The 24,496-nt window shown below is 37.1% G+C and overlaps 1 protein-coding gene across 1 annotated transcript in view; it reads right to left on the reverse strand.

Moving 5' to 3' along the window:
- Nucleotides 1–19,154, reverse strand: part of CDX1 (caudal type homeobox 1) — a 37,890-nt gene extending 18,736 nt beyond the window's left edge. The window contains exon 1 of the mRNA XM_026685354.2: nt 18,728–19,154. Coding sequence (XP_026541139.2) covers nt 18,728–19,154 — 427 coding nt within the window. The remainder of the gene's footprint in view (nt 1–18,727) is intronic.
- Between the last annotated feature and the right edge of the window lie 5,342 nt (nt 19,155–24,496).

Below are 24,496 nucleotides of genomic sequence, written 5' to 3' on the forward strand. Positions count from 1 at the left end.
CTGAGAGAAGATAAGAAAGAAGAGAAATTATCTTCAAAGCTTGAAAGAAACCAGCAAAGCAAAGTAAAGCACCTGGAAGAAGAGAATTTATCTTCGACGGCATACACAATTAAAAAGTGTTTTAATTGTGGAGGCAGAGGACATTTGGCAAGATTCTGCAAAAGAGAAAAAGCCAGAATGTAAAAAAGCCAAAGAAAGCATTTGAACTAGCCACGTTTAGCAACTCTGATGTGAAGAATAATTTATGGGTGGTTGACAGTGGCGCATCCCACTGCATCACAAGAGATAAGACAAAATTTATAAAAATGTCTACAAGTTCTCAACATATATCTCTTGCCAGCGGCTGGAACCTGAAAGCGAAAGGTCAAGGTTTTGCACGTTGTCCGTACATAAACCAGGATATAAAAATGTTGTATGTACCGCAACTAAAGTTTAATTTGCTTTCAGTAAGGGTATTAGATAAATTAGGTTATGTAATTACTTTTAAAGATAATAATTGCATAATTGAAAAAGATAACAAAAGGGTAACTGCAGCTTTAAATGGAACATTATATGTCTTAGATAATACTAAGAAAGGGGAGGCTCAAACTGTATTTAATAATATAAAGCCTCATGATGAATGTATCCATTTATTGCATAGGCGTTTGGGGCATGTAAATTTTAAAATGCTAAAACGTACAGTTGAGTTATCTGAAGGAATAAGGTTAAAACATTGTGATAAATATTTGCGTTGTAATGTTTGCTGTGAAGATAAGAGCAAAGTATTGCCTGCAAATAGGCTAAATGGTTTCAAAACAAAAGAACCTTTAGAAGTGGTATTTGCAGACATAATAGGTCCAAAGAAACCCAGTATGGGAGGTGCTAGATATATACTGAGCATTATGGACCATTATTCTAGATATGGGTTTTGCTATTTAATGAAAAGCAAAACTGAAACATATCAACATTTTTTCAATTGGCTTAGGTTTGCTGAAAGAAAGTCTAAACGTCAACTGATAACCCTGGTGACAGATAATGGCACGGAATTTGTTAATAACAAATTCCAGAACAGACTTAAGGTAGCTGGAATAGAGCATAAGAAGTCTGCTCCATACAGGCCAGAACATAATGCTTTTATTGAAAGAAGAGGCCAAACACTACAGGCAATGGTTAGAACAATGTTAAATGATTCTGGGTTACCTGATTCTTTGTGGGGGAGGCTACAATGTGTGCTAATAACATATTGAACAACGTTGTTAATACAACGACAGGTGAAATTCCATTCACCAGATGGCATGGCAGGAAACCTGACCTAAGTTACCTGCACACATTTGGTGCACCAGCATGGGTGCATATTCCTGCACAAATCAGAAAAAAAGGGCAACATAGAGCTAAAAGATTTTTCTTCGTTGGTTATCAGGCAAACCATAGGGCATATAGATTTTGGGAGAAAGGCACATCTAAAGTGTTATGTAGTGCTAGTGCCCAATTTCTAGAACATGAAGGATGGGAGAAATTAGAACAGGATGCCAATAAAGATGTAATTATTGAATCCTATAGAAATCCCATTAGTTATCCCTGTAACTTTAAAAATAAAGTAAAGAGACAAATACAGGATGAAATAGTGCCCATAAAGGAAGAAACAGATTCAATAGCTGAACAGGATGAGGAAGATGAACAGGTAGTAGTTCAACAAAGTCCTCCTGTAAGCCCAGTAATTCCCAGAAGAACTACACGTGTATCTAGACCGCCTGATAGGTACCAGGCTAAACACAGTGTGCCAGATTAATCAAGTTCCTAATTCTGTAGAAGAAATTAAAAAGTATACTAATAAGGAAAAAGAAAAATGGTATGCAGCAATGAATAAGGAACTGAATTCATTAAGAGATATGAAGGTGTATGAAAATGCCAAATTACCTGCAGGAAAGAAATCCATTGGCTGCAAATGGATATTTAAGGTAAAAACAGATAAGGATGGTAATTTAATCCATAAGGCAAGGTTAGTAGCCCAAGGTTTTAGGCAGAATGCTAATGACTATGATGAGGTGTTTGCACCTAGTCTTAAGGCAGCAACCTTGAGAGCAGCTTTAGTGTGGGCAGCTAGTAAAAACTATATAGTTAACCATCTAGATGTGGAAACTGCTTACTTGCACGCCCCATTAAAACATATTATTTATATGAAAAAACCTGTTGGTATTAAAAGTGAAAATAAGGATAATAATGATTGTTGGTTGTTAAAGAAAAGTCTCTATGGTCTTAAACAATCAGGCTATGAATGGAACCAGTATATTGTAAAGGAACTAGACAATATACGATTTAAAGCTGGTTTAGCCGATCCATGTTTGTTTAAGAGGGAGACAAATGGGAAAGTATCATTATTATTACTATTCACAGATGATATTGCATTGATAACTGAAACTAATGATGAAGCAAATAAAATAATAGCATCATTAGGAAAGAGAATAAAGATCAAGCAATTAGGGAGATAAAGAAGTATCTCGGTTTGAATATAAAGAAAACACGGAAAGGTTTTAAGATATCTCAGGAAGATAAGATAAGCAAATTGCTAAAAGATTACAAGATGGAGCTTTGTAAGCCAGCTAAGACTCCAATGAGTCAGGAGTTTAGCAACACTGATGAACAAAGCCCTGAGTTTGATAAGGTGATTTATCAATCTTTAATTGGTAGTTTGAGTTATATTAGTAATTGGTCTAGACCAGATATATCGTACTGCGTGAATCAGTTGGCTAGATTCAATTCTGCACCATGTGAAAGACACTGGAATGCAGCTAAGAGGATATTAAGATATCTTAAAAAGACAATGAATTATTCATTGTATTTAGAACCAAAGGGTGATTTAATTTTGAGTGCTTATGCAGATGCTAGCTTTGCATCAGAAAGAGACACTAGAAAGTCGACTTCAGGAACAGCCATAATGCTGGGTAATACATTAATAGGCTGGAAGTCAATAAGACAACAGCATATAAGTTTGTCTACTATGGAGGCAGAATTCTCCTGTTTATCATTGTTATGTACAGAGTTAATAATGTATAAACAAATGTTAATTGATATAGGTATAACAGTAGATTATCCTATAATTATACATGAAGATAATCAGGCAGCAATTCAAATGGCCACAAATATTGGAGTAAAAACAAGGAGCAAGCATACAGATCTAAGATTCCTAAACGTGAGACAATCTTTAAGAAGTAAGATGATTCAGCTAGAGTACTGTATGTCGGAGGACAATTTAGCTGATAATTTTACTAAAGCCCAAGGTGCCAGTAAGCACCAGGAGAGTTGTGAAAAATATGGGATAAGATTGTAAGGTATTATATATTTATTTCACCCAAAAGGGGAGTATGTTAGGTATAACATTGATACCAAATATGGTTTGGGTGAATAAATATATAAAACTTAGATATCATGGTTTAAGTGCTTATCACTTTAAGCACAATGCAGCAGGCAATTAGCCGATTAAGGGTGCGGTTAGAAGTTACAATATAAGGAAGCATTAGAAGCAGGAAAACTGTGAGTTGACTGACTGCTACTGACTGTTACTGTCTGGCTGTGACTGTTACTGTGTGCTGCTGCGACTAACTGTGATTACTGACTGTGAGTGCCTGTGACTGAACTGTTATTGTTTGCTACTGTTTGCTGAATATCCAGCGTTTGTTTCTCTGGAGAGTGAAACCGGAGGAGGAGGAAGATATCTTTATCGGCTGATAAAGATATTGCAAGGACTCTTAACTTGGACTATACTAGTGAGTCTTACTGGATGGAAATACTGTGAATGACTTAATGGACTGAATGACAATGCTTAAACTCTAACTGGATTAAAAACTATTTAAACTACAAACAGTGTTTGTGTTCAGTGTGTGTATACTCTGGGGCCCTTCCGCTCTCCTTTGGCTGCCTGGCTTGACTACTGCTGCAATACTCTTCTAGGGGTTAATCTCCAAAACCCTAACAAGAGGCGTGTTCAGCACTGTAAAAGGACCCCACTGCCATGGCCTAGCTGCTATTCAGCAAAGGACCAGCACCTGTCCACCATTGGGGACCCCTGAGGTAATACACTTCATGGTCTGTGATGCAATATTCGCTCCATAAGATGCAAAGATATTTCCACCCACTTTTGGCAGAAGGGGAAAGTGTGTCTTATTGTTGTGGTTAGCCGGCAGCAGGTGCAGACTGCTGAGGAGAGCAAGGACTCAGATGAGGGGCCAGGAACATTAGGGTATGGACTGCTGCATTCAGAGATTATGGGGGCTGGCAGCAGTGATGAGGAGGTTCCCGAGGAGCCTGTGCCAAGCGCGCGTGTGCAGGATTGCTCATAGGAAAGAGCAGTTAGAACAGCATGGGCAACTCGGGAGTAAGGCTGCAACGTAATGGCCCCTCCTTCAAGAAGATAAAAGTCAGCTGTGAAAGGAATATACTTTGCAGAAGGCAAAGACATTTTGAAACTCCAGCCTCATGGACATTCCAGTATCCTGAGTTTGTATTTGAAAATTCTTGTATTACAAATTATTTCTTATCTGTTATCTTTTGGCAAGTCCCACACAGTTTGGCAAGGCTTGTGCTTATCACAGCTAATTATTTTGAAAAAGCATTAGAAGGTTTCTGTTCCTTTTGGATTGTGTTTGATTTGTTGGAAAAGGGCATGGGTCAGAACACTTATGGAGCAAAAAATACGGTACATTTTTTTCTTCTTAGTGATAGTTATTACAAAAAAGATATGAAAAAAATGAATTTCTTTGTATACTAGAAAGAAAGAATAATTACTCTACTAAGTTCGATATGTGATTCGATGCAATGGCTACTTTGCACTGAAATGACCTTTGCTGGGAACATGACATGTGTTTCAGCTTGGAAGAAATTCTTCCACTTGTGACAACAGTACAGAACCACTATACTTTCAGTTGTGAAATCTAAAACTCTAGTAACACTGCCTAGCATATATAGCTCAATCTATATGATACTGCAAAAGAACTAGGCCAAAAGGCCTAGACAATCTCAACATTTTTTTAGTTTTGCTTATCCAGAGGTAGAAAATGAAGTTCAGGATCAAATATTCTCAAACTATGATTTGTTTGATTCCTGATGATCTATGAACTTAGAAGGAATAGTCACTAGCTACACAGGCATTGTTTTTTTTGTCAACGATAAAGGATTCTTTCGGTCAGAATCAAATTATCTATGTAAAGTGTCCCTGCTATATGGGCTCTAAGTTATTTTAACATTGCTAATGTATTCTATTCTTTTACTTTAAAAACTATAACTTTTTAAGAGTTCCATCCCTTTAAGTGAAAAATTAACTTTGTATGAGCTTCAATTTATACAACAAAAGGAAACATTTATTAAATATTCTAAGTCCCCCAATAATTTTCAAATGGTCTGTTAAAAAAGATTAAATTATTGATGTAGGTAACTAAACACTAAGGATGAAGAGTTTTATTTGAGAACAATATATATTTTATAAGACAAAAGTAAAAATATTTTTGAAACATTATGTATTAGAAATGTTACTAACAAACTATAGTATATAGTAGAAACTTCTGAAAACCCTAACTTTAGGTTCAACTAACATGGCAACATAACAAATCCATTTTCCAAAATATTTCAGATAATTGGAAAGGGATGCTCAATATACTCTTAGTAATTAGATCATGGATGGAATAGGAGTGGAAAATGATCCTTGCATTATGGATTTTCCCGATCAAAACATGCCTCTTCAAAATTGTTGTCTATTTTGTTTTGTTTACATTTTTGCCTAATGGCGAGAAAGGAGTCATGGGAAAGATTTAGCTCCCTCCACCATTCTCAGATTCTGAACCCACAACATTTAAGATTAAAATATAAATGAAAAACATATCCTGTTTTATTACTTCATTACAGTTTTCCTTTCTCCATCTAAAGCAAGGCTGTCAGACTCACAGCCTGCAGGCTGGATGCGTCAAGCGCTGGCCAGGCCCACCCCATTTTAGTGAAGGAGGAAAAAGTTGTGATACATCACATGATGATGTTTCATTATGAGTTTGACACCCCTGATCGAAAGCAAGAGTGGGAAAACTGGGCTTTGTGATCACTTTGTTTTTACTACAACCCCCAGTTCTATTCAGTGAGAATCAGGTGTGAAAGAGGTAAGAATTAGGTGTAAAAGAACTGTGCAAATCTGAATAGGTCTGAACCCCTCCTGGAAGCTTCACAAATGCTGGAATCTTTGTTCCGTGTATCCAAAACCCCAGAAAAGATTAAGAGTCTTTTCATGTCTTTAGATTTAGATTAGTAGATTTACATTTTATTATTTACTTATTTATTTAAATGTATTGACTGCCCAATTCCAGTGTCACTGGGCAGCCTGTTATAATTTATGTAAATGTATTGGCCACCCCAAATATCTCATCTGGGCCTTTCAATCTAGCTAAATCAGTAATCATTCCACAGTTATGATTCGTCAGTTTAATATGAAATTAATTCCCAAATATTTTACCATAAACCCAGACCTAATTATGAGCCAACTACATGGACTTTTCGCACTTAGGAAATAAATGAATTGCAAGCTTTAACCTTGCTGGTATATCTTTTTCCAAGCTGATGAAGAACAAAAATAAAATTAAAATAAAATGAGGTCAGAACTAAATCTGGAAAGATCTCACACACTGAGTTTGGTCCATAACTTTATTTCCATTTAAAAAAAAAACATATTGTTATTCTTATCAATGAGTTCAGACATGCGAATGAACTTCTCTAACTGTATTAGTTCACTTAAGGAGAGGTTAGAAACCAAGGAGAGATTTTTGCCTGATAAGAGCTTTGTTGATTGCAGTGGAGAGTGCAATGCTTATCCTTCAGTAACACTGCCTTTTAAATCAACAGGACTTAAATTTAATGTTGGTAACACTGTATGTGTCCACTTTCATAAAAGTAGGAGCAGTGATCTGATCTAAAGGAAAAGGTAAAGGTAAGGTTTTCCCTTCACAGTTGTGTCCAACTATATGGGGAAGTGTCCATCGCCATTTCTTAGCCAAGGGAGCCAGCATTGTCTAAAGACTTTTCCATGGCCTTATGGCCAGTATGACTATATGCCGAGATGCATGGAACGCTGTTACCTTCCCACTAAATCTACCTACTATTTACCTGCCCATATCTGCATGTTTTTCAACTTCTAGGTAAACAGGAGCTGGGGCAAGTAAAGAATGCACACCCTGTTGTGCGGCACTTGGGTCTTGAACCCAGTGTCAGTGTCTTTCACCACTGAGCCATCACGTCCTCAGACCTAATATACAGTACTGCATTCAAAACTTTGCTCTACTTTTACCTAGGGTGCATGGTTTATATCCTATAATTCTCTGTATAATCTTCTTTGTCAACTCAGAAGAAAATCATATTTGAACTCAATGGGTCTTTGTGCTAAAAACAGAATACAGGATTGCAGCCTTAATAACTTTCTCAAACTCAAAATTCACTATTATTACCAATCATAGCCAATTTTAATCTTTTAAACTTACATTTCAATTTGCTTGCCTTTTCTCTGTTTTTTTCTGCTCTTTCATTATTTATGTTTTTCACCTATGTGTTCCTGTTATAAAATAACAATAAAAATGAGAAAAAATAGTGGCATTAGTTAATTTTAGATTGCTGCAGGAAAGAGTGTGCATTAGGTTGCCACCCTGCTTTTTTAGGTCAAATGTTGCTGTAGGTTTAAACAATATTAACCACTCTGCCATATTTATTACAGTATTTCCAATGGAGTTGCAAAATTATTTTTTATAGAAGCTGTTTAGATATGCATGAAATATGATATAGAAATGAATTAAAATAAAAGCATCTGCAATGTATAGATTTATGGGGCATATTACAATTAAAATAGAACAATAAATTGAAGAATCACTTAAATCACTTTTGAAAAAATAATTATGAGAATATTATAGTGCAAATCTTTTTAAGACAAATGTGTCCACTCACACACATATTTCAAACTGAAGGAATGTTGTGTTTTTTGTATCATTATGGAAAGGAAACTTTAAAATATTTTAAAAGGCTACTGGTTACTCAAAACATCTCAAGTCATCTCAGTAGCATGCTGTGGTTAATAATTCAAGAAAGAGTTCTTTGTGTACGTGCATAGTTGTGTGTATATCTATATGCTTCTGTGTGTATCTCTATATACATTGCAATCAGGGCTTTGATGGTATATGTTCCATACTGAAAAATTGAAAAAATCCAGAATTAATGAATTAATGTAAGAATGAAATATAAGGTCAACAGTTCAGTTGAGCTAGAGTTGATTAACTTATAGGGTGCCCTAAACCAATCGTGTAAAACTAAAACATGTTTATATGTAGGATTTGAATATATTTGGGTTTTTATTCTTAGCAGAATTGATACTAACCAAGCAAATATTTCTAAGGGTTTTCATTTCAATTGTAATCAATTATTTTGTGCAGTATTAAAATGCAGGTTGCTCATGGCATTCATATATTCTTTCATTACCTTTACCGCCACCTCCATCAACAGAGTTAACAAGAACCAAACTATAATATTATCTATGATAAAATAGAGTACTGTTGTGAGATAATTACCCCAACTAAAGCATAGAAATTGCACTACAATGTTGATACCACAATTGAAAGAAGGGAAAAGTTCAAAGCTCAAACATAAAAGCATGTACTGGTTATTTATAAATATTGAGAGCAATAAGATCATAAAATTGGTGAATGTTTGCAATTTAAAATTGCAAGATTTCCACAAGTATTTTGTGAATATTCACAGTACAGATTAAGAGCCAGAATGTAAATCTGCACAAAAGGTTTTTGCCTTTCCTTACCACTATTTCCTTACCCCTTTTTAATCCAGAAACATTAATATAATCACAATCTAGGAAAGTTAATTATATTTCCTACTTTATATTTTAAGCCACCCAGTTATATTTTAAACCACCTATATTAGTGAGTGGGCAGCACAGATAAGAGGGGGGGAGAGACGAGGGAGGGGAGAGAGAGAGAGAGAGAGAGAGAGAGAGAGAGAGAGAGAGGCTGGAATATGTTTTATTCCCTAACTATAGTCGCTTAAAAATAAGAACTTTACTGTGTTTTGAATTGCTGGTTTTCTTTCTAGTAAGTCATATATATTTTATTAGTTACTATGAGGGAGAAGTTTCTGAAAAAAATTATCTGCATTTTGAAGTCTTTGTAAAGCATGCTGCCTTAACTTGAAAGATTGTAAATGAGTATCACAATGAAGAGTGAAGTAGTTTTTGATAGCATTTTTATAGTAATGATGTAAATTATAAACCTAACCATGAATTGTATTTGGAACCAAAGTTTAAAGCAGAGATAACACAAAAGTTGACTAGATATAATTGGACAATCTGGCTAAGACTGATAGTTGAGTTCAATGACATTTGGGAGAGCTACACTTCATAGTTCACACACACACCATAAACTAATTCAATAAAAGTGTGGAATGCTAACTTTTTTTCTACATTGCTGCTTATAGCGTCTCCAGCAAATGACAATGATAGCAAAATTACGATAGCAAAATTACAATCTCATAATTTTGGTGACATTATTTTGCCATTATCATAGTTTGCCGTCATGGACTGGGAATTGCAAAGAGAGAGAGGTTTATTTTCTCTTTCTGAATTTCTGTAATTTCACCTGACTTCATGTCTCTGGCTTTTCTATCCTTTAGGAAACTGGCATTACAAAAATGTAGGACAGATTCAGTGTGGGATTCAAATAATTTAACAACCAGTTCTCTGCCCTAATGATTTCTTCCAACCAGTTTACCAAACTGCTCAGAAACTTAACAACTGGTTCTCCCGAAGTGGTGCAAACTGGCTGAATCCCACCACTGTAGATTTAATAAAATACTTCCACATATTGCTCTTTGCTTCACATGACAAGGAGTCTGGACTTGGATGGGATAATTTCAGCAGAGAAAATAGTAGGAAAAGGGGCTTCAGCATCATAGTACAAAAATGAATATCCAGTCTATGATGGGTATTTATTTTCTATGATCTACCACACAGGGGTCCCCAACCCGGTCCGCGGACCGGTACCGTCCGCAGAACAACTCCTACCGGGCTTCGCGGTTGCTAGCGCCGCCATCTTTTTTTCATGAAAAAGTGCTTCCGGTGAGCTTTTCCGGTAGAAAGCTCATGGAAGCACGCTTTCATCAAAAAAGATGGCGGTGCGCCCGGTGATTTTTCTGGCAGAAAGCCATTTCTACCCGGAAAGCTCACCGAAAGGCGATGCCGCCATCTTTTTGATGAAAGCGTGCTTCCGGTGAGGTCACCGAGCTAGCCTTTTTCATCAAAAGATGGCGGCGCCCAGCTGATGCGGCACCGGGCATGGCGCCCAGCTGATGCGGTACCCGGCCGTGGCGTCAAAAAGATTGGGATCACTGAAGTCTACCATATCACCTAATGCAGGGGTCTTCAAACTTGACACTTTAACACTTGCAGACTTCAACTCCCAAAATTCCTCCTCTCGTCATGTGAGCTCAGGAATTCTGGGAGTTGAAGTCCACAAGTCTTAAACTTGCCAAGTTTGAAGACCCTTGACCAAATGCAACCATAAGGTGAAATGTTCCTTTTCAACAAAGGATTTTTACTGACTTTATTTTTAAAACAAGTTATGTGACAGATGCTGCTTAATGTGCTCTAAAAGTTTTAATTAAATGCCATTAATTGGTATCAACTCTTAGTGACCACATCTTTTTATCCATCACAACGGAGGAAACTGGGCCATTCAAGTGTTCTAACAGTGCATTCATCACCACTGTAACGGAGGCCGTCCACCTTGCTGCTAGTTGTCCTCTTCGTTCCTTCCACCTTCCCCAGAAAATGAGGTCTTGGCTTAACATATCCAAAGTAGGATAATTTAAGTCTCGTCATATGTGTCATGAGAATTATGGTTTGATATGTTTGACAATCCATTTGTTTGTTTTCTTGGAGGTCTACGATATTCTTAGATGCCTTCTCCAATATCTCTAAAAGTTACTGCAGGTACAATTAATTTGATAATAGTATCCCTCTCTGTATTTCTACCCAAAGTAGAAATACTGTGAGGATTTCCTGTTTCTATGTCTTAGACGTAAAACTTTGAAGAAATGCCTGAGGTCGGACTGCTTTTCAGCAATACAGAATTCTGCTGGTATAGAATCCCTCTGCTTCCATGGAAAATTGTCAGTCTAACAAGATCTGGAGCAGACTAGAAAAATAACCAATGCTGTGTAAGTGAGGACTACTCTTACTGTAACAGCTATAGTGCAAAATCATGCAAGTATGAATATGCTTGCCTGCTACCTCACTTATGTGATCTAGAAATGGTCTTACCCGGAACATTCTTTAAATTAGTTTCTTGGCCCAAGTTCAAGTATCTCCCCTTATTTAACTGTTGCCTTGATAGCAACCTTTTCTCCTTTCCTTTAAAGTCCATTCCCTATGCTGTCTACAAGTTCCACCTACAGAATCCTCATTTAATGACCACTTCTTCAGCAACCATTCTAAATAACAACGATGAATGAGGAAATTTGAACCATTCCTCATAGTTGTTGCTGTCACTGCTTCCGCATGATCATGTGATTGCAACTTGGACACTATCACAATTATGGTAGTTGCAGTCATGTGATGGCAATTTGCAACCTTCACTGCCATCTCCCAAAAGTGAAGTCAATGGAGAAGGTAGCAGGAAGTCGCAAATTGCAATTACGTGACATCAGCCTAGCATCCATGCTTCCTGGATTCTGGGGTGCTGAAAACAATAAATCAGGTCCTTGTTTTCCCTCTAGCTATTTTATTGGGGCTACCCTTGAAGACAACTTGGAAGTTGCAACATAGAATGTTGCTTGTTGAAGAGTGCTAACCAGTTCAATAGCAATTTTCCAAGCAGGATGCTGATAATTACCAATAAAGCTTTATTTAACTTGGCTCTTTGTTAACTCCTTTAAGTAGAATCTTCCTGATTTACCAAATCTAGCTGGGAGAAGATTTTTTTGGATATCCATCCTATGGAAAATCTGTGAACCTGCATCCTACAAAAAGACCTTCTCAGTGGCAGTCTCCTCTCTGTGATACAACATGACCTTTGAAGTCAGGTTGGTCCCCACCTTGCTATCTTTTCAAAAACTTTTCCAAGCGGGTAAGATTTTTCAGTGTGATATATTACACAAACTTTAAAATGGAAGTTTAAAATTTAAAATTACTTAATATCCTACCTGTAACACTGATGCATAATCTACATGATGCATAATCTATATATATTTGTTGTATTATTCCAGATATTCAAGCTAGATTAAACCAATGGCTCTTGAGCTAGCAGCCTGTATTTTACATGTTTATGTTTACCAGTAACTTTAACTGATTTCAAACCCTAACCTAAATGCAAATAAATTGTACTACAACAAATTACAATAAATTGTATTAAATTTAATACAATTATTAAAGGATGTATCTTTTAATATTATCTGGCTATCAAAATAATACTAAAAAGTAATTCCTTAAAGGTCCTCCCTCCTGGTTAAAAATTACAATACCAACCCATTATTTTTCTAGTAGTATCTAACATGTTATTTTTCCATAACATTACTAAGTTATTTATACTCGGGGCTGAGCAAAAAATTGTATTATGATTTACTATTTACATAATTAGGATGTTCATATTTGTAGGACAAATGATAATTTCTTACTATAGTAGCAGCAAGAAAACAACTATTGACCCATTTAGGCTGATAATGTGGTTGCAGCAATTCATAATTTTCATTTATCTTTTATCTTGTGTCCTTAAGATTTTTATTTAAAAAGTTGTAATAAATTGTCCCTTTGATTATATACCTGTACCAGTCATTCATGTAAAGGACATGCTTTATCTGTACTGTATGAACTGAAATCAAAGTAATTTTTATCAATATTTTTAGCTTAGCTGGGTTTACTTGAGTAATGCAGCATCTGCAAGAAAACAATTAAGCTCAGAGAACAATGACCCTAAATTAATTTGTATCAGCAATTATTTCAATTTGGCACTACTTCAAATTAGAATTAACATTTTCAGTCACTGACATAGACGTATATATAACTTACATAATATGAACTTTCCACATATTTAAAGACATCTTCTCTTCAAGCTATTATTCCCTAATTACAAAACAATTCCACCCTTTTTTTTTCAAAGTACAAAATACAGGTAGTCCTTGACTTGTAACTATTTGTTTAGCGATGTGTTTAAAATGGTGTTTATTTATTGTGTATTGAAATAAATTTCATATACATTTTTAAAAATCAAATGTAGCAATTTTATAATAAAAGATATTTTTAGAACTTTAAAAAAATTCACAAAGTTATCTTAGGAGCTGCTAGATGTGTTTAAAATGATATTTATTTATTGTGTATTGAAATAAATTTCATGTGTAATTAGTATTATGTACTAAATGTCTGTATTGCTCTATATATTAAAAGATTTTCTTCTTTAGTTTGTTTTGTAATATGGTATATTACTTTACAGGATATTTAAGAAATAAAATGATCAGTCGCATTAAAGAAAATCAATTTCCTTGGTTGTAATCTAGAAGATAGAAAACAAAACTCAAGATATGTTTTATAATCAAATTAGATTTAATTTAGTTAGAGGTAATTCAGTCAGTTTTTCTATTATGTTTTTATTTTATGGAAAATCTGAAATAGTTTTTTCTTTGTTACCATTACAAAATAAAGCAAACCCTCCAAATCATTTGACCTAGTTTTGATATATTTAAGATGGTATCAAGCCTTTGATTTTAAAATCCTTTCCAGGTTAAAAAAAAAAAAAAGACTCTGAAGTTAACCATTCAGATAACAAAAGTGTGAGCCTCCCATTAATTATTAGTCTTGCAGGCTCTTAGTAAACAATCAAAGAAGTTGAAAGAGCAATGCCCAAAATGTGTTACCATGGATTAATATATCCAGTCTGAACTTGGATAACTAAATCATATAAAGATGTGAAAGATTTTATGTAATGATTCCATTACATAAATTAATAGACTCTGCATTTTTGTTGTATTAGACATGTGATCATCCGCATGTTAAATGGTACAAAAGAGGTAACCACTTCCATGCAGTTTCCTTATCAACCCACATTGAAACAGCCTGTAAATTTGGGGATTCCCAGAACAACACAGCAGCATTGCAGAGGGAAGGTAAGATCTCTTCCACAAGGTCCTTCCAGTGTGTAACACTGCATGTCAGCCAGAGCCTGTAAGATGAAGAAAGTATCCTACCCAGATCACTAATCATTCAACACCTATTTTGATTCACGCTAACTTGCAATATGATCGCAGACCACAAAGAAGGTTGAAGACAGTAAATTATCCTGGGGTTGTTTTATCACCACTTCTAGAGTATCAGGGAGCAAATAACAGGGAAGCAATCATTTTGGCTGTGGAGGTATTCATTAAACCTTGTGCAAGGCAGTCACTATATACTTTATGAAAGTAGATACATTTTTGTGACAGATGAATACTTACAAAAACAAAACAAACAAACCTCCTGGCCTCCACTCCAGGCTGCAATGGAGAATATACAATATATTTTCCAGAATGTAAACTTCATTGAGCTGAAGGGGCAGCTACTTCTGAAGACAGGTATTCTGCTGAAGTCCTCTTGCCTTCAGTGGGAAATGACATGTCTAAACTTCATTCTCTGAAACCAAGGGACCTTGAAAATTTAGACTTTTGGGGCTCATTTACAACACCAGCCATCTGCCCAGCGAAACCTTCCAGCGCAGTTCACAATTACATGTTTCAAGTGTCCTTTTTTCGATCCCGCTCCAACTGAAGTCGTCACTGCCATCATTTATTAAATGTATATGGCGCCTCACTCCCAAGGGATGATACTTGTTACGCGGACCGGTACCGGTCCGCGGACCGGTGGTTGGGGACCCCTGGTTTAGAGTACTGCACGCTTAGGCTTACATTTTCAGGATGGTGCGTTATTCCATCTTGTCCTTGTTTCTCTTCACAAACCAACCTCACCCGAATACATATAAGCAATGCTTGCCTAGGGTCCGCAGTATTGTCTGGGACACTACCATCCTCTTCAATACCTGTTTTCCTTGCTACCTTCTGGGAGAACATCCAGATTCAGTCAATTTTGTTCCATATAGTATCAACCTTTATGAGATATATATTTGTTTTCTTAAGTTTTCGTGGGTATCTATATGTATGGTATTCAGCTTTGTTCGGGTATTTTCCCACGTCATTATAGTTGTGCTTTTAAAGTTGTAGTCGGCAGAATCTCATCTGCCATCATCAGGCTTCTGGTTGTGTCCATCTGGACACACACACACACACACATAACTATCCATTTTGAATATATAGTACTACACACAACACACACACACATATATATACACTTGCTATATGCATATTACATACATATATATATATATATATATATATATATATATATATATATATATATATACACACACATACATACACACACAATACACACACAATACACACACCTGCTCTGTTTGTGTGTGTGTGTGTGTGTGTGAGCAAAATTTCATTTTAATGTGTGCCAGTGTGCCCACAGTAAAAATAAAGGTTATCTATTCTCTATTCTGCCCAGGCCAGGAAGCCCGAAAGCGCGAGGACGATGGTGGCCTCGTATGGGCAGCCCAGCCTGGAGCTCTGCAGGTAAATGAAAGTGCCCCCACTTCAAAGGCCGCTTAGCCGCCCATCTCAAAGCTGAGAACAAGGAGGCTCGCTGGGCGCCCCGCCGCAACGCACCCTCTCTGCCTATCAGCATAACAAAGCAGCACGCTTGCAAATTTGCCCCGAGTTTGACTGAGGCGTTCGCAGGGCCTTTTCAAGAAGCAGGTCGCCGGCCTGCCGCCTTTGAACTGGGCACCGGTTGCGGGGTCTTTTGTCACCCCAGAATGTTCATTTGCGTTCGCCTGGAGAGAGACTTCCACTTTCCCACCGCGTCACCCTGGGGTTCCCCTTAAAACTCCTTTCTCGCCGCGAGTTCAAGAGTTCAGCGCGGCCGCAAAATTAGAGGCTGGTTTTCGGCGCTGGAAAGATCCAATGATCCTGAGAAATAAGTTGGTGAAGAGAAGGAGACGAAAGGAGAGGGGGGGGAGCAATGAGGCTCACCGGGCTTGGCGGCAAAGTAGCTTCGCGCCTTTTTCTGCTCAGAGACCCGAGGAACGTGTCGCCTAAATGCAGGGGCGCTCATTTACAACCAGTCGATTTGGCCATTTTAAAATCTCGAATCCCGTTTGAAAAAAACAAAAATATGCAATAAACAGCAAGTCGGTTCTACGACATTGAGAACTAATTTTAGTTTACATTGATCAGCAAACTCTAACATTTACTGCAGTGGCATTGAGAGAAGCAAACTGTTTTGAATGCAGGCTTGTCTTAAAGACAATGATAAATAAAACGACACACACAAAAGTTTTCTCCTTGCAGTTATAAATCCCAGCTTTATAACCCAAATTTACAAAAAAATAAAAATAAAAAGCAAGCCAAAAGCTATGTGAGGTATCTATTAGCATGCATACAGATATCTTAGCAAAGAATCCTATTTTATATACATGGGGTGATTTTTTAAAAACCAAGGTAGGAAATAAGTTCATATGAGAAAGAAAAATTTTCACCTCTTTATTAAAAAAAATAACTGAGCTGAGATCAATGAAGCTTGTTCTCACAAATAAGGGTCATTAAATCACACACACACACACATACACTTGCTGTTACCTCTGTCCCATAAAAACTTAAGGTGCCATACATTCATTAGATGAACCTATTTACTGTGCCATTAACTTTCACTTCTTAAGGGGTGTGGGAATCGTACTGATAAGCAACTTATATATTCACCAAAAAATGGTCAACACTTTCTTATACGGTAGTACAGGAACATCACTATCTCATACACATTTTAACTGAAACAAAGATGTCATTATTTTATATTCACAGTAGTTTTTTTTAGTTTAGAGAACAACCACCAGTTATAAAGTGAAATGTGGGAATATAACCATCTGAGAAGGCTAGAGAAAGTAAGAATGTAACTAATAGGCAGTAAGTGTTGTGCAGATGCTTAGGCATGAGCAAACACAAAAGAACTTTTCCACAGAAATGTTAATCAGAGAACAGAAGTTACTGCATTTTCAAATACTGAGTTCTACCTGGATTTTTAATAAACGCAAGAATTGGTAGATTACTTATTTTCATATTGTGTACCTTTTTACTTGTGATTGTTGTACAGGAATCCACTTCATACTGAATGATGGGGGGGGGGATTTTTGAGAAAACTAACATTTGCCCAAAGGGCGTCCTTGAGTTTGCTAAACGTTTCAGAGACTGTACAGAAAGAGGAATAATCTACCAATAGAATAATATTGCTGAACACTAATGTTAAAGAATAAAGCTAGTATTGACACATATATCAATATACACCTTATCCAAGATATGGTAGTATCTCCATCATACTGAAAGGGGTGCAACAAACAAAACTGCAAGAATGAAATTCATTGAAAACAGTAGAATTTGATAACAGTAGCCATACAGAATAAAAACATCAAGTGTGCAGTGCCATCAAACGTGGAAACCAATGAGAGATAGCTGTACTTTGATAAACACAAAAATGAAGCATACAGTTATGTTGTCAGATGTTTCCATGCCTTAACAAAAAGATAACTTATTTTTATTGTAATCTCTTCCTGGCTGATTTGCTAAATCACACCTACATGCAGACAATTCCCAAAACTTTCTTTACCAGAGCCTTCACAATCAATATTTGATATTTTCCCTGTGTCAATTATCATTCTCAGTAGAGGAGGTTTCAGTAAACTAGACTGAGAAAAAATGCAGTTTACTACAGCTTTACTTGAGAGAAAAATTAACTTGTGACTCAGTGTCAGAATCTGGGTGACGTGTTTGACAATGATACTGGGAAAGACTTAAGTAAAAGGTAGTTCTTGGAAAGTTCTAGTCATTCCTTTCAATGTAGATTAGGCAAATATACAGATACATACATACACAAACAAACAGAAGCCCATGTACCTATTAGATTTATTTTTGTATATTACTCTCATCCTATTTCCTTGAAATTCCCCTTTGAATGTAGTTCTGAACAATTGTGAAAACTTACATTATATACTGACTATAAGGTTAATTTGTTCCAAATTCTATCTTGATGTGATCATCAACTGGGGAGGCCTAGCCAATCATAATATGGGAAGATATCTGGTCCATTGTTGCTCAGTCAAGCTGACTAGAATAGGACTATCTATTCCTAAGGATGAGCCAGCATTCTGGCCAGCAACCAGCTTTCCTGTGGTTCCTATCAATTTAGCCATGGACTGAACCAGGAACTCTTTGCTTGAGAAACAGAAGACCCTTTCCAAGTCATGTATAACTCCAGGAGTAACATGTGACAAATTGTTTATAACTAGCAAACATTGCACAAGTGGAATTTCCTTCTGTGTAAGGAAGCCACCTCCGAACCTCCTGGATCTGTAGCCAATTCTTGCAAGTATCCCTCCCTTTTCGTGTTAAAATGTAGTTTGACCACAAATTCTTGTGTCTACAAGTTGATGGGGAAAGATAATGAAGAGTAAACGTTATAAAGTGGCCAGCTCAACCCTGCAGAAACGCGAAGGAAATAGTCGTCGGACCGTAGAGACTGCTCGTCCTACCGGCCTGAAAAAGACCCCTTTCCCGGAGCCAGAGACGGAGGAGAGAAAGAGAGACAAATCCTTACCACTGTTGCTGCTAGTGGGAACGTGGCGCCTCATCCACTCATAAGGCGTGCGCCTTTGCGCGTTTGGGGAGAGCTGGGGGACTGGGGCGCTCATGGGCGGAGGCAGCAGTCCAGAGCCGGGTGGCGGAATTGGATTGAAATCCGAGGGGCTGTATCCTAGCTGCGCCGGGCTGGCGACAGAAGGGGGTCCTGCGCCGTAGGTGTGCCAGTCCTCTTTAGTAGGCGGGTACGGAGGGCCCCAGGTCCCCGCGGGCTGCCCCTGGTGAGGATCGCTGTTAATTCCGGGCATGTGGTGGTAGCTGGCAAAATCCGAGTACTGAGGGGGCACGGGCACATAATTTGGGGGGCTGAGGTTCAGGCCCGGGTGCCTGACCGGGTTGGGGTACATGTTGGTGTCCTTATCCAACAGATAACCCACATACATCATCCCCAAGTAGCTCAGCGTGCATAATGTGCCCGGCGCCTCAGCAGCGTCTTCCGTGGCTTGCCTTTGCAGAGAACTCCCAGCCTCTTCCTGATTAACAGTTCACCTGAACTACTTGCTCAGGTTTTTTTTTCCTTCCCTTCCCAACTTTGCAAAGGCACCTCCCTGAGGAAAAGCCTTTTTTTATTATTGGGCCAACCTCTCGGAGCATTTGCATTGAAAGGCAGGGTTGCATTTCAAAGTCCCGGAATCAAAGTGGAAGCCACTGAGGCGAATTCAAATGGCACTAAGCAGATAGAAAGGACGGGGGTGGGGGCTGAAGGTCCTTATAAGGACTGTGCTTAGAGGGCAAGGAAAACCTGAGAAATTTCCCAGAGGTTACAAAGAATTCCAGGTACAAAAGGATTCATTAGGGAAATGACCCAGGGAGAAAAGAATGTCGGTTGATGTTTCAGTTTTCCCAGATTCCGGACAGGCATCAAGACTAACACACAGTTACAGGAGAACCCTCTGCTAACAATTTCAACAATCTGATTTTAAAAATTCAACAACTGATTTTGAAAGAGGGAGGGCCCCTTAATTTGGTCATTATATTCTCTTGCATTAGCATTTCAAGGTCATTCTGCCTGCAAAACTAATATTTAAGCCCTCTTGCTTGATATGCCTAATGGGGTACATGTTAAGGTGGGTTAGAGGTGGCCTATTTATTTCATTTATTTCATTTCCACAATGCTTTAACCTGGTGCCCTAAATTTGTCTCAAAACAATTTCTTCCAGCACAACCAGCCAATATCTGTAGTAGTTAGAAATGTTAGAAGTTATCAGCTGGATGTCTCCGGACTGCAACACCTTGAGGAATAACGTCAGCCTTGATCAAGCACCCCAGAAAGATTGGGCAAAATATGTGGAACTTCCCAAATCTAAATATTAACATAAATAATCGCAATCTATTTATCCTAAGAATATCTTTTTTATACTTCTTTATTTAAAGAGTGTAAGAGCCATAAACCATTTTTCCACTTTGAGCAAAACTAGATCTTTTTTTTTTTTAATCAGTGGATTTTGACTCAAGCAAGTCTGAAATAATTGATTTGTAATGTTTTAATGGAAGAAAAGTGTTGTTTTTCTTTGCAAAAGAAAAAAAGCCATATAACACAGGGAAATGGATATTAGCCTGGTATTCTACACATACCTCCCCCACAAAAAATCCCTTGAATATACTTCAGTGTGTATTAAGAAAGGTTTTATGCCAAAAAAAAAAAAAGTTAAGTTATAAAAATCCCAGACCTTGACTGGGATCGATAGAGGGAATTTTCTCAACTGAAGTTTCAGAAGCTGAGAAAAATTCACTTGTAAAGAAAATGAAGTTTCTTTCATAACAAACTGGGAGTGATTTCATTTATACCGTTTGGCAAAAACCCTAACAACGGGTATAGATAGAAAAGGATGCCTGGCCAGGTTGTTTTTCCTGCCCCGGCTTCAGAATCTGAAGGTGCCTCCAGTTATGTGCTTAGTTAATTTAGGAGATCCAGCCTGGAATAGCTAATTAAACCATAGAAATACAACATCAAATAAAGCTTTGCATCACTTTATTTTTTAATGTTTTAAATTATTAAAAACTGCCCTAGAAATGAGAAATACAGATCCATCTTGGCGGAAGGCCCACGAAATGTGATGCTAGGTGCGTGGTCCAAGTAATTGCATTTAGGTACAGGACAATCCTTCAAAGAGAGCCTGTGTGAGTGATATACATCAGGACTTGAAGGATCCCTTCGCCCCCAAGCCTACGAAATTCATGGGGCTTGCGCGCGTATACGGTGCGAAGGTAGGGGTGCAAGATCTTGAGGCACCTGTTGTTGCTGTTGTTTTTAAAAAGCCGGTCCAGGAAGAAGTGGGGTTCCCAGGACTCACTTTTTTTCCCCAGCCCACAGCCAAACGCGGCCAGCCCTCCCTTTTATCCTTTTGATGCCAGCTCACACCTCTCCGTTGTGCAAAGCGGGTGGTCCTAGGGCGAGGGAAAACCCTTTTCCGCAAGAAGGGGAATTCTGACAATCTGCAGCTTGCAGGTTAAATGAAGAAAAGAAAGGGGGGAAAAAACCAAGCGGAAAGTGGCAAAACTTCCACTCCAGCTATTGCAACCTTACACTGCGAATAATAAGCAGGAAGAAGTTAGCACTACTTCGGACTAGGTTAGCGCTGTTTCTACTGACTCTCTTCGAAAACCATGCGGCTTATACAGACAGAACCTAATAGGTTAGAGAACCGTGCGTCTGTGGTCGAACGACATTTCCAAGCGTTTGTCCAACCTGTAGTTGCTCTTATCATATCGAGAACCCAATCCGCAAGGTTCTGCGCGCTGCCTCTTTAAAGAAACCTCAAGCCACGATTTGTCGTATCCCTCAATTCACGGAATGATTAATCAACGGACCTCGGTTCTTCCCGCCCCGTTCCCCTCCACCCCAAGAACATTACTCATTTGAAGGCTACTGCTTAGAATACGGCAGGATGACAGAACTCATGGTTAACGACAGAACATGGTTAGCGATGGCAAGGAATACGTCTGACAGTGTACCATTTGCAGTGTATTATGCCACCACCTCTATCCCATTTAGCCATATTCTGGGAAAGATACTCTGAGAATGTTTCAGGGTTGTAGCTTCAATTACATGTCTCCACATTTTAAAACTCTCTTTCCATTAAAAGTGTGTGGGGGAGGTGTCCTGTGCTTAGAAAGAAATAGGGATAGGATTAAACAGGGGAAGGAATAATCATTGTAGTAGCAAGTTACAATGTGAGGCATAAAAATAATTTTAATAACACTTTTCATTCAATGACCTGGGCTCCTTTGAGAGAGAGAGGCAAATAGTCCTCTTTTGGAACAAGCAAATGTTGCAAGAAAACATCAAGAGAATGACCACAATGTTTCAACTGCTAAATTATGGAAATAAGACTCTTATAAATTTTGGAAAATAATACTCTTATAAATGTCATTATCAGAAAGGAAATGAAAACAAACCCCAAATATTCATGTATTTCTAAATGAAAATTTAAAAAATATTTTAATTACTAGACCCTGGTTGTTGATTGTTTTTTTTTTTAAAAAAAAAACTTTTATCTTCTATAGTAGAATATTATTTATTAAAGTAAGCAAGATATTAAAAGTATTAGGTTTATAGCTGTTATTATTTGATGCAACTCTACTACAGCTAAACATACATTATCAAATTTATAGGCCACCTGATGCCATTGTGATTTTGGGCACCATACAATATTAAACAATTTATTGTTAAACAAAGTAAAACAAAACTAAAATTCAGAGAATATTAATGCAGTCTTAACAAATCAATTTTCAGACAATGTATTCAAAATAAAGGGAACTATGAATGTTTACATGGAATTTTTTAAAAATATGACATTTAAATTAGTATGTTTATTATGGCATCATTTAGAATCTCCATGTGCAGATATGATATTGGGAAAGAATGCTCTGATTTAAGTAGCAATGAGGACCTGTATATTAGCAGATGGAAAACAAGCAATGCAAGAAATATTTTGAACAGAATGTCTTTGCTATGAATCTGAGCTCCTTTATTATCTAGGAATTCAAAATGTATCACAAATATGCTGACCATTTTGGTGAATTTTGATAAGGAAATGCTTAATCCTTCTCCTTTTTATGTGCTACTATATAACATTGAATTTAAAAACCAAAAGCAAGACTCACATTTTTCTACTAATACTTTGGGTAGAAAGTCATTGATAACATTAAGAGGAAATCATTCATAACTGAGAGACCCAATACAATGCACCAAAAACCTCCAACAGTAAATCATAAAACATTACAGTAACAGATCACAAAATACGGCAATGGAACCTGAAATCTGTACCTTGTAGCATGTGAAACAGGTAGTGCTCAACTTACAACCTCAACTGAGCCCAAAATTTGCCTTGCTAAGCAAGGCCGTTGTTAATTGAATTTTTTTGCCTCATTTTACAACCTTTTTGCCAGAGAGTTGTTAAGTGAATCACTGCAGCTGTTAAATGAATAATACCTTTGTTAAGCAAATCTGGCTTTCCTCCATAGCCATTGCTTGTGAGAAGCCAGCTGGGAAGGTTATCCATGGTGATGACATAACTCTGGAACATCACAACTGTGATAAACATTTTTGCCAAGGGTTTCCAAGGGCCTGAATTTTGATCATACGGTCATGGGGATACTGCAAAGTTGTAAGTGTAAAACATGTTGTAAATTGCTTTTTTCAAAGCAGTTATAACTTCAGTCCCTAAACAAATGGTTATAAGTCGAGAACTACCTGTATCAGAAATAGCTTATAACAAAAAAGTTCTCAGAGATAAAGAAGATCAGACGCTGAATTAGAAAAGCTGGCAAAATCTAATAAATTCTCTCTAATAACATATAATTTCCCATTTTTGCATGTCATTTATTATTTTGATGGATTAACAAGGACAAGAGATTATGAAGCTTCTAATAACTTAGTTTAAAATCATACGGTTTTACAGTCCTCTTTTCCTTAATAACCTTCCACATCTTCCCAAATATCTCTGTAAATCGGGACCTCCCCTGAATAATCTTAGATGTTATACAGCAGATGCCATATTGAAGAAGAGAACAGAATACTCAGATTTGATTTTAAACACTAATTTCCATTATGGGAGTATATATAACGAGCAAGGAAAAGCACATTTAAAATGTCAGCTTGGTGTACTGCAGTCATCAGCCACAACAAAAGGAAATTCACCGCTGTTAAGTTGGGAATCATATTAATTCATAAGAGGCATATACGGAATTTAGTGTAATATGTAGTCTTGGCTTTTAGTTTTAATTAGCTTTAGAAATATTGTTACAATTATTGGTCAAAGACTGGTGTAAAATTGTAACAGTTCCTTAAGACAATCAAATAGGATCTGCTACATTGCCTATCAATTCTAGTAATATTCAATAGTTGAATATTACTAGAATTACTAGTTCCCCACTCCTGCAATAATTAAAAAAAACAGCACAGAACTATTAATTCACTTGAAATACACATTCACCTTGATTCTTTCACAACAATGTCGCTTTGCAATATACTTAAGATCACCTATCTAATCACGAGAAATCAGAATATAGATATAAAAACTGGTAAGCTTCTAGGACTAGCAAAGACATAGCATTTGCTTAGATTAAAAAGGATCTGTGTTAGAAGGTTATGATTAGGGCCCAATTTTTTTTTTACAATCTCTATTAAAAAGTCTTCTGTTTTTGTTATTGATTGTAATAGTTGTACTGAGGTTACAGCCAATATGTTTGATATTAAAATACAATAGTTAACTTGCATCCAATC

Source organism: Notechis scutatus, chromosome 2 (genome assembly GCF_049901735.1).
Source record: "Notechis scutatus isolate UNSWTSFEM ecotype Mainland chromosome 2, rNotScu1.2, whole genome shotgun sequence".
In the NCBI taxonomy this organism is placed as follows: domain Eukaryota; kingdom Metazoa; phylum Chordata; class Lepidosauria; order Squamata; family Elapidae; genus Notechis; species Notechis scutatus.